The sequence below is a fragment of the Sceloporus undulatus genome, chromosome 6 (genome assembly GCF_019175285.1).
Source record: "Sceloporus undulatus isolate JIND9_A2432 ecotype Alabama chromosome 6, SceUnd_v1.1, whole genome shotgun sequence".
NCBI classification, from domain to species: domain Eukaryota; kingdom Metazoa; phylum Chordata; class Lepidosauria; order Squamata; family Phrynosomatidae; genus Sceloporus; species Sceloporus undulatus.
Window position 1 is genome coordinate 103,134,248 of NC_056527.1, and position 10,627 is coordinate 103,144,874.

Genomic DNA, 10,627 nt, shown 5'->3' on the forward strand with positions numbered 1-10,627 from the left:
TTTTTAATCTGTCAGTTGCTTTGAGTTCCAAACTGGGAAAAGGTGGGATAAGGAGGAGAAGAAGGAGGCAGCAGCTTTACAGTTTTATCTTTCTTTGTGGACTATCAAATTCAGAAAAACAGAGAGGTAGAATAATCTGTAATATTAGACCATTTGATTTATCTCCGAAAAGGTCTTTCACCTTTCCAGGCTCCATGACAGATAATTATCTATCAGCTGAAGGAACATCTGGCATGTACAGTAGGTGTAGGAATAGAACACAGATGTTCTTTGGGATACCAGTGAAATAGACTCACACAGAGTAGTTTTCAGCCTTGTGATCTACATCAGTTTATTCAAGCACATAGCACAAAATATTAGCACGCAAAGTACAAAAATATAAGCTCAGGTTCAGAGATCATTCCATGTACCTGGGGATGCTTCCAAATTCAGCATTTATTGTGTAATAATTCACAGAGTTTTATGATGGTCCAGAAATCAGAATCCTTATCTTCCACTTGTAAACCTCCCTTTTTCAGCCACTGTTGCTCTCATCTTTTCTTCATTACAGAGAAAATGTGCCCCCCCCACACACACATGCACGATGGGATAGTTAAATAATTTCTTTGATTGGTGATGGTGGGAGCCATCTCTCCAGATGCAACCTTGCTTTACACTAATTGTTGTTGTTTTTTAATTCTACCTAGTGACCTGAAGAACAAAACAAGAAGATGTTTGTGTGGTGGCTAGGGGTACAGATGTAATGGAACTGTATCAGTATGATGATCTATACCTGCTACTGCTGGACAGCTTTTCAACTGTAGTCTTGGGCTAAACTGTCCAGTTTGCAGCCACTGTATTTTCCTATGGTTTCTTCCATCTTTTTTCTTACCAGACCCTAACATTTTTTTAGAAAAAGGTTTTGTGGACTGCAATTCAGCTGCAGTCCACAAAAGCTAATACCAAACTAAACTTGTTCATCTTTTATCACTCTGTCTTTTTATTGCTATGGTCTATGATGGCTACTACCCCAGAAAAAAATGGAGTGATAAACTGCCACTAAATGTAAAGATTACAGAGCATGTGTGCTAAGTTGTGATGGGTTCATCTCTGACCAGTTGATCACTGACTATGTCAAAACTGTACCATTAAAAAAAAAGGTCAGGCATCTTAGGAAAAAACAATAAAGGAGAATTGTGATTTAATGACTGTGTTGTGTGAAAGTCCCATAAAAAGTGAGTGAAAAAAGCATGGTAATTCCACACTGAACCCTTTGTGTGGAAGGAGCAGAGCAGGTGAAACCAATTACTTCAGATATGTTTTAGTAAAGTCTCTGGGAGGCACATTGAAATGTGTTTACAGGTGTGTGCGGAAGGTCAGTCCACTGCCTTCAAGTTCCCGGGCACAGATGTCATCCAGCCATTCACTTTGAGCCACAGTAAAGTGTTCCTTCCAGTCTCCTACAGTGCCTTCAGGTAACAAAAACATCCAGAAATAAACTCTCAACAATTTTGTTTTCTTACTTCTTTGGTAATAAAACTCACAAAATTTCATTTTTAAAATTTCTTTTGGAACACTTTCCCATATCAGTTTATTTCTTGAAGGCCCTCTGCACATCTTCCAGAGAACCCCACTTACTTTCCAAAGGATTTTCTGAAATGTTCTAGAACAAATATGCAATCCATCTCAGGCGCTGTGCTACTCTGGTTTTTGTTGGGCCTCATTGTTGTCCACATATGATGGAGAATGTGACTTAGAACATACTCCTGCAGTTGTTTTACTTTCCTCAGAAAGCCTTGATAAACTTATAGGTTCATTTTTGTAATGTAACTATTGTTTATCATTACATTGGAAGAAGAAAGACCACTATTTCTCATGTTTGGTTCCTTAAATTTACATAAGATCACTTGTAGTCTACCTTACAGTACAGACTGCAAACACTTATGGGAATTGTTGTTGTTGTTGTTGTGTGCCTTCAACTACACTAAGGGTGAACCTATCATGGCGTTTTCTTGGCAAGATTTGTTCAGAGGAGGTTTGCTGTTGCCTTCTCCTGAGGCTGAGAGTGTGTGACTGGCCCATGGTCACTCAGTGGGTTTCGTGGTTGAGCAGAAAAGTGAACCCTGGTCTCCAGGGTTGTAGTCCACTACAGATTAGTAAGCATTAATCATGTTTCTCTGCTTCTTGACATCCAGAAAGGGTCTATCACTCAAAGGGTGGGAAGGTTACATACTTGGATGTAACACCAGAATGCTGGCCTGGGCATTCTTCTTATCTGAAAAAATAGTATTTCCAGGGTCTATACCACATACTGGTCTCTTCTAGTGACTCTAATATTTACATACATTTAATCTGAAACTAAAAACCGGCTGTTATTTCTTACCTTTTCTCATGAAGGGAGAGACAGTATGGTCCATAATTGAAGGAGACAAAGTGGTATAATTAACCCATGGATTCACTTTCATGTTTTCAAAGACTGTGTGCTGTACAATCTGATTTACCACCTGTTCTGAGAGCTCTAAACCCAAGAATTGGGCAATTTTGCATATTTCTCGGACTGGATCCTACGGAGAGAAAGGGGAAGCAGAGAGAGAGAGAGGACTGTTGAACAGGGTTGTGTTTGTGCCTGAGAAGCTGCCCTAGAAAACATCACTAAACACTTTGCTTGATTTGACTGGAATATTGCTTTAGAGACTAACAGCATGAGAGATTATCTGGAGCAATTCTTTAAGGAATATTCTTATATACAGTCGGTCCTTCTAATACACTGATTGTTTATACACAGATTCAAGCATCCACAGTTTGAAAATGTTCAAAAAAAGTATAAATTTCAAATATCAAACCTTGATTTTCCATTTTTTAAAAGGGACACCTTTTTGCTATGTCATTATATTTAATGGGACGAGCATTCACAGATTTTGTTATTCACAACGGATCTTGGAACCAAACCCCAGCAGATAACAAGGGTTCACTGTAAATAAATGTTTTAATATGGAGGGTTTCAGACTCTCTCTCTCTCTCTCTCTCTCTCTCTCTCTCTCTGTGTGTGTGTGTGTGTGTGTGTGTTGGATGCTCACCTCCTTTATATCTTCATAAAAGAGATAGAGAATTGGGTGGTGATCCTTAGCCTCCCACCAACCACGAACATGGTCAAACCAACTGCCCCAGAACACTGTAAAAGAGAATCAGGTTATAGATTCTGGTATTTCTGGGTTGGACAACAGTTCGATACGTTCAGCCTGGATGAAAACTAGGACACATGTGTCCAAACAAAGTCATAATGTGGTCAAATTGGCAAAAATTATTAATGAGCAAGAACACACAACCTAGGACAGGCTGCAACTGTTTGCTTTTGCCTGAGTCTACATTCTGTTCCCTGCTCTCCTTTATCCTGCTGGGTTAAGTCAAGGCAAACTATTTTTGCTTTGAACTTACTTTGCAGGAAGCAAGTTGAGAACAATGGAGTAAACTGGGAGAAAGAAAAAGAAACTGGAATATTTCAAAGATAGCTGAAAAATGGAATGACAGGGGATTAATCAGGTATGTCCCTAATAAATCAGGATAGTTGGAGGGCATGAGATTAAAAGGATTAAGTCAGTCATTTAACCATTAGCTAACAAATAAGTCCAATGACCCTCTCCTATATAGAAACTATGGAGATTATCACACACAGACAGGATAGGGATGGGATTGCTCCTTCATCCTTATCCTGTCCATGACAGTGATTGAGCGAAAGCCTTTTATAACATAGTGCTGATCCTGTCATTATCCTGTCAATGAAGTAACAATGCATTAATGCGAACTCCCATTAATGCAAAACTTCAATGATGGGACAATGATGGGACAATGACAGGATCAGCACAATGTCATATGAAAATCTTTTGTGTAATCACTGTCACTTGCGCTTTCCAGATGGGATAATGTCCAGATAAGCATGACGTTTTCTAAAAGTCCTTCTCACGATCATGTGGGAGGACAGGACATGGACTGGACAATGATGTCCTGTCCCTCATGTGATAATCTCCCAGGTGTCCAGGCAGTTTTTTATTTTGTTTTTGCTGGATTTCAAGGCTATCTTGAACATTACCATTGTTCTTATCCACCTTCCACATACCTTTCCCAGCAGTGAAGATATCCAGAAACTGGTTCCAGTTTCCTGGTTCTGGGAAATAAGAGTGCATGAGGTGGAAGTAGAAATAGGAGACTGCACAATCCTTGACGTTCCTGGCCACATAAATGATCTATGGGGGGAAAGCAAAATGAAAGGAAGACAGGAATTTCAGTTCCACTTCAGAGCCTGGAAAAGTAGCTTTTTGGAATTCAACTCCCTGCACAGCTACACTAGGAATGTGGAGAGTTGTTGTCCAAAACTGTAACTTTTTCAAGCTCTGAACAAGCTGTTCAATCTTCTCCTCTCCTTCTTTTTCAGCACTTTTTGGGGGGGCATTTATTAGAACATCACAGTGACCAATACAAAAAGTGAGGTGCTTAGGTTTTATCCTGGCTCCAGGGATCACTAATACCCCAATTAGATTTCTTCCATGGATCAACATGAACATCCAGAAACCAGAGTATAATGTGGCAAGAGGCAAGATAGGGTACGTGTGAAATGGTGGGTTCCTGATGACTGGAAATGGATAAACCAGCCTTTTAGAATGAGATGAAACTAATAATATATTTTCTGCAGACTATTAGATGCGTTTTGGATGGGGTTTTTTTTAGATTCACATTTTCACACCTGTTAAAAACAGCATGATCTGGAAGCTTCCCCATCTTCCAAACGTCCTTCTATGTATGGTGTAATAGATTCCTCAAGCTGCTGTTCAGCTTTGGCAAGATCCATGTCATCTATTGCAAACCCAGCCATACTGCCATAAGCTACTGGGAGATCTCTCCCACCCAGAAAAGATTCCCATTGCCTACAGTACACTATGCACACCTTCAAATAGAGGACTGTTATCTAACAAACTTCAAAACAAAGGATTCTTCTATGTAGAATAGGACACATAGGGCCCATACAGACAGGTCAAAATAAAGCTGCTTTGGGTCACTTTAGGGGTATGCCGTTTAAAGAGGCCAGTAGCTGCACCAAAGCTGTGCTCCAGTACTTAGAACTGGAGCGTGGCTTTGGTGCTTCTTCTGGCCTCTTCAGACACATGCATCATTTAAACAACATACCTCCAAAGTGACCTGAAGCAGCTTTATTTTGGCCTATAGTCACCTTACATATCTTAAGAGCCTCTTTTTATACTGAAAAAAATCTCCGCACTAAAACTATTGGCGTAGATATCTGTTCCGCTCAGCTATGGATTCAGATATATGTTGGCACTCAGGTTAAGTTATTAGGCCCTCTCTTTGGCCATTTCCCACCTTCTCCTGTACTTACTTTGCAATTGTGTTGCCAGAAAGAAGGTGGTAGGAGCTGGACAGAAAGATGAGTTTTGATTGAGCGTGGAGAGGGCATTGCTTCTGCCAGTTCAAAGCCTGAAACATCAAAAGGAGACATTCAGCCTCACACTGAGATGGTGAGTGCTTTTGCTGCTATCTTCAGGTCTTCATGTCAATTCTGACTTAGGGTGACCATATCATAAGGTCTAATTTATTCAGAGGATTTTTGCCATTACCCTCCTCTAAGAGTGTATGTGGGGGCCCCAGCACCATTTTTTTGTTAACCCTGGTGTCCCATAGGGTAAAACAAACAAAGAAACACGTTTTCTAATCCAAATTGCCCTCTTGAAAGTGTGGGAGACATTTTCATCACATCTGTAACTCCTCTGGACCATTTCAGGCACAGGAGTGGGTGTTTTTAAAACAGGAAATGACTTCCAGGTCACTCTCGGTTGTAAAAGTGAACCAAAAATGGCTCTAATCCACTTCACAGTGTAGTGAAAATGTTCCCCCGGAAGGTCTTTTTGGAAATTTGGGTTTATAAAAACTGATATTATTTATTTATTTGTATATGTTACCATTCAAGGTCTCCTATGGGGCTTATTTAGCCTACAGGCTCCAAACATTCACTATCCTTGCTCTGGATGGGGTGGAAAAAGCATGACTTGCCAAGATCACCAGTGGGCTTCCATGGCAGAATGGGGATTTGAAACCTCCCACAGTCTGAGTACAATACTTAGACTGCTACAGCAGTCTGACTCTCTCATGATGAGAGAACCTTCAGATCTCTCTCACTCATTATATTTCTGATGTAGTACTTCCTTCTCACCAAAGGACCTTGGTCTTGGAGGACACATCTCTAACAAGGGAATCCGTGTGTAGATGGGGGCACGTGCACATTTTTGTGGGTCACCACCTTGCTGGATCATGTCCACTATTTCTTGCATCCAAGTGGTCCCTTGTAGAGAGAAGAGAGTGGGAAAAAATGAGATGATCCATAATTCAGCCACAGGCCCTCATATTCTGGGGTTTTATAGCACCTTATCCCATTACTGTTGCCACACTACCATACTTGCTCCCTTTACCTGATTTGGGATAAGTGCAAATGATAAGGTCATCTGGCCGGGCTTTAAAGCTCCAAATGGAATCCCAGTTCTCTGCAATTGTGTTGAAAAAAGGAACTCCTTCAACTTCCACCATCTTGAGTGTCATGTTTGACTTGAGATTCAGACTTTCCATTTCAGAGTCGAAGCTCATCAGCTAGCAGGGCAGGAAAAGTGAAAATGGGGGTAAACTGAGCCAGTCATCTCCAGATCAACCATTTTCTATGCCTACATCCCACTTGTGCCCTCTCTTGCTACTCAATACCATGCTACTCAATACCAATACCAGGACATGCCTTCATGCCATTTTTACTACCTTTTTAGACAATTATTAATGGACTGCTTTTCTTCCTTAGTTTCTTGCTTGACCTAGGAAATAGATTAGGTATGTATATATGCATTTCTGCCTGCAAGTGTTATGCCTTCCAAGGTGCAGGTTGAACTTTTCTGCTTGTTTGGTGTCGTGTGACTTTAAGTTGTTTCCAACTTATGGTGACCCTATGAAAACCATATCATGGGGCTTTCTTTGATTTCATGTGGATTTTCCATGCCATATCTCCAGCAGCAGCTGGTTGAAGCAGAGGCTCTACTTAGCATACAAGTAAATAAATCACCTGGCAAGGAGCAATTGCTCACAAAATTTGTTTTCATGTGTTGAGCTGTTGTCATATGGTAGCTTTCTCTCCATGATGAATGAAGGCAGTACAATGCAGGGCAAGGCTCAATTTCCCAGGAAAGAGAGGCGATATTGAACCTCTTGTAATCCACAAAAAACTGCTACCAATGCCACCAACAATCCTGCAAGGATTTGAGTTACTTTTACTTCTTCAGGATAAGGATTGATCACAAATGATTTCTATAACTTTAAAACAGACATTGAAGATATTGAAATAGTTTTTTAAATTCCATATTTTGTCTCAGTCATAAATCAGAACTGAGATTGTGGTTAAGAAATCAGAAGACTAGGATTTGGAAGAGCGGCTACAAAGGACTGATGCTATTGTATTATTTCCATATTATGAGAAGACATGACTCGCTAGAAAAGACAATAATGCTTGGTAGTAGAAGGCAGCAGGGAAAGAGGAAAACCGCATTGCAGGTGGATAGACTCAGTCAAGAAAGCCATTGCCCTGAGTTGCCCCGATAATATGGAGGTCTTTTGTCCATAGGGTCACCATAAGTCAAAATTGACTTGACAGCAATTAACAACAGCATTTTTTTTAAATTGCAATAATATTTTCTCAAGTGTTGAGAAAGCCTAATGAGAAGAATCCTGGACTGACAAAGATCTTTGCTATTCTGGACTTAATATATGAAAATTTAGTGCAGAGTATGTCTTGAACTGCACATAAAAAGTTGAAGTTTTCAAAAACTTTCTTTTAGAGAGAGCTAAATTGCTAAAATTATTCAGTGCTTCAAGATGAAAACTAGTGAAGTATTACATCCCAAGCTGTGGGATGTGATGTGCAGCACCTTGAGACCCCATTCAAGTCTAAAGAAGTTAGTGTATCTGCATATATATATATATATATATGGTGTGGAATTTTGAGTGCCAAAAGAGCATCCATCCAGGAGGCAACAAACCTTCCTTCCATCTATTGTTCTTCCCTCCACAATACCCCTTACCTGACAGAGCTTTTCTTTTAGCATTTGGCTCTCTTCTAGAGTTTCATGCGGCGCAGGGGATGGGTGGGAAGACATTGATATGTGGATGAATGCTGTTTAGAACTCCCATCCCCTTTTTATATACTTACCTTTGATTGCAGGACATCAAATGTACTGATCTATTGTTGAAAAGAAAGACCAGACTGAACCTGAAGAATGAAAGCCCAAAGTCCAAGGTTGGGTGGATGTCTGCTCCACCTTCTGATAGGTGCTCCTAAAGTTATGTTAGAGGCTGGCTACACATTATATTTATCTCCTTAGAAGGAGCCAAGTGGGCATGGCCTTTTGAGAATTGTGCCCCCTGACTGTGAAGAGAGGCAGATTTCACTGGAAAAAATTTGTAGATGAACACAGGGTCCACAGGAGGCTCATCTCTGCTTTTTTTTGTTTTTGCTTAACATTTCAATCCTTTTCTAAGTCTTCACTGAAGTGTTGCCAATATATTTGCAAACCAAAGTAATCATGCTTGAAATTTTCAAATGGATTTGTAAGGTACCATCCTGTTTAAAATGGGATAATCGTAGTGAGAGCCCATCCATTTTACACAGTGCACTATCTGGACAACTTATATCTGGAGGGCACTGCTGGGCTAGAAGACCACTCTGACAATGGCTAGAACTGGACCTGGTAGATTGTATTGTAGGTAATTATACAGAATCCTTAGGAATTTTACTCATAAATCATAATTCCTGTACATCACTGAATGTAATGGCAACATTTGTGACATAAACAACTAGCAAAATGAAAACGATACCTTTAATTTACAATATCATATGCACAGCCTAAATGTATTTACACGTATAAAGTTTCACATGGTTAAAGTGAAAATTTGATAAGATGTGATGTTTATAAAGAAAATTATAAAATATTTCAAAATAAAAAACCTAAATTTATTTTTTTAAAAACAACTTATGCCCTTCTTTCTCCTCCCACTAGTCTTCCTCTACTCACATTGTCTCTTTTGATAAGCTCCAGTGTTTTAAAGGGATGTAGGCAAATGCCACAGCCCATTTCTGCCAAAGGCAGATGTTTGGGAAGCAGTGGTGTCACTCCCTGCGTAGGGTGTCATCTGGTGAGGTCCGCACTCCTTGCACCCTGTAGTGACGCACCTGCCTCACCCTAGCCTAAATATTAGAAGCTGCAGTACAATTTCCTTTTTCAGTCTGATATGTAAGCAAGTTGTATGTATAGCATCCTTCTGGAATGCCTGAGGGAGTTAGGTATTGGAGGCACTGCACTCCAGTGGCTCCGTTCCTACCTCTCAGGTAGACTCCAGATGATGAAGCTGGGGGACAGCTGCTCTTCTAAAAGAGAGTTGACATCTGGCATCCCGCAGGGCACTATTCTGTCCCCCATGCTGTTCAACATTTACATGAAGCTGCTGGGCGAAATCATATGGAGACATGGGGTGCGGTGTTATCAGTATGTTGATGACACCCAAATCTATTTCTCTATGTATATGACTGCTGCAGTAACTAAGGATGGCATCTCTCCTCTGGATGCCTGCCTTGCATCAGTAATGGGCTGGATGAGGGAAAACAAACTCAAATTGAATCCAGAGAAAAGAGAGGTACTCACGATAGGTACCCCAAGTCCAGGAATGGAGATTTGCCAACTAGTCCTGGACGGGGTCACACTTCCCCTAAAGGATGAAGTTTGCAGTTTGGGAGTACTCCTAGATTCATCCCTACAGTTGTCATCTCAAATAGATGTGACGGCCAGGAGTGCCTGGTATCAACTTCGGTTGATACGCCAACTGCATCCCTACCTGGACCAAAAGGACCTTGAAACAGTGGTACATGCACTAGTAATCTCTCATTTAGATTTATGTAATGCGCTCTACTTGGGGCTACCCTTGTACCAGGTTTGGAAGCTTCAATTGGTTCAAAATGTGGCAGTCAGATTAGTCACCAATACATCTAGGTTTGACCCTAACCCCTGTGCTAAAATCTCTTCACTGGCTGCTGATCAGCTTCCGGGTGCAGTACAAAGCGTTGGTTATCACCTTTAAAGCCCTACATGGCTCAGGCCTGAGTTACTTGTGGGAACATCTCTCCCTACATAATCCGTCCCGCACACTCAGAACATCTGGGAAGTACTTATTGGAATATCATAATACCAGGTTAATGTCAGCTTCCCATAGGGCATTCACTGCTGTGGCTCCTAAATTGTGAGATCTGTCTTGTTACCATCTTAGATGCCTTTAAGAAGGCACTTAAGATGGATCTCTTCCGGCGGGCTTATCCACCCAATTTTATATAAGAGATTATGACGAACTGCTCCATTCCTGACTACAATTGTTTGATTATCCAATGACTTTGTCATTTTATAGCACTAATAGGAATGTCTGTATTTCAGTATTAGTATTTTATTGATTACATTTTGTATTAGTATTGTATTATTTTACTGATGTAATCCTGCCTCAATCCATGGGAGAGACAGATAATAATAATAATAATAATAATAATAATAATAATAATAATAATAATAAT

At 40.4% G+C, this 10,627-nt stretch overlaps 1 protein-coding gene across 1 annotated transcript; it reads right to left on the minus strand.

Annotated features, from left to right (window-relative positions):
• Positions 1–1,335: 1,335 nt before the first annotated feature.
• LOC121935082 (sulfotransferase 1C1-like) lies at positions 1,336–6,624 on the minus strand. Its single transcript, XM_042476195.1, has 7 exons — positions 6,453–6,624; positions 6,197–6,325; positions 5,366–5,463; positions 4,094–4,220; positions 3,057–3,151; positions 2,363–2,543; positions 1,336–1,448 (listed from the first exon to the last, which is right to left on the minus strand). Exons 1-7 carry the CDS (start codon positions 6,622–6,624, stop codon positions 1,336–1,338), a joined length of 915 nt encoding a protein of 304 aa, XP_042332129.1.
• Positions 6,625–10,627: the final 4,003 nt, after the last annotated feature.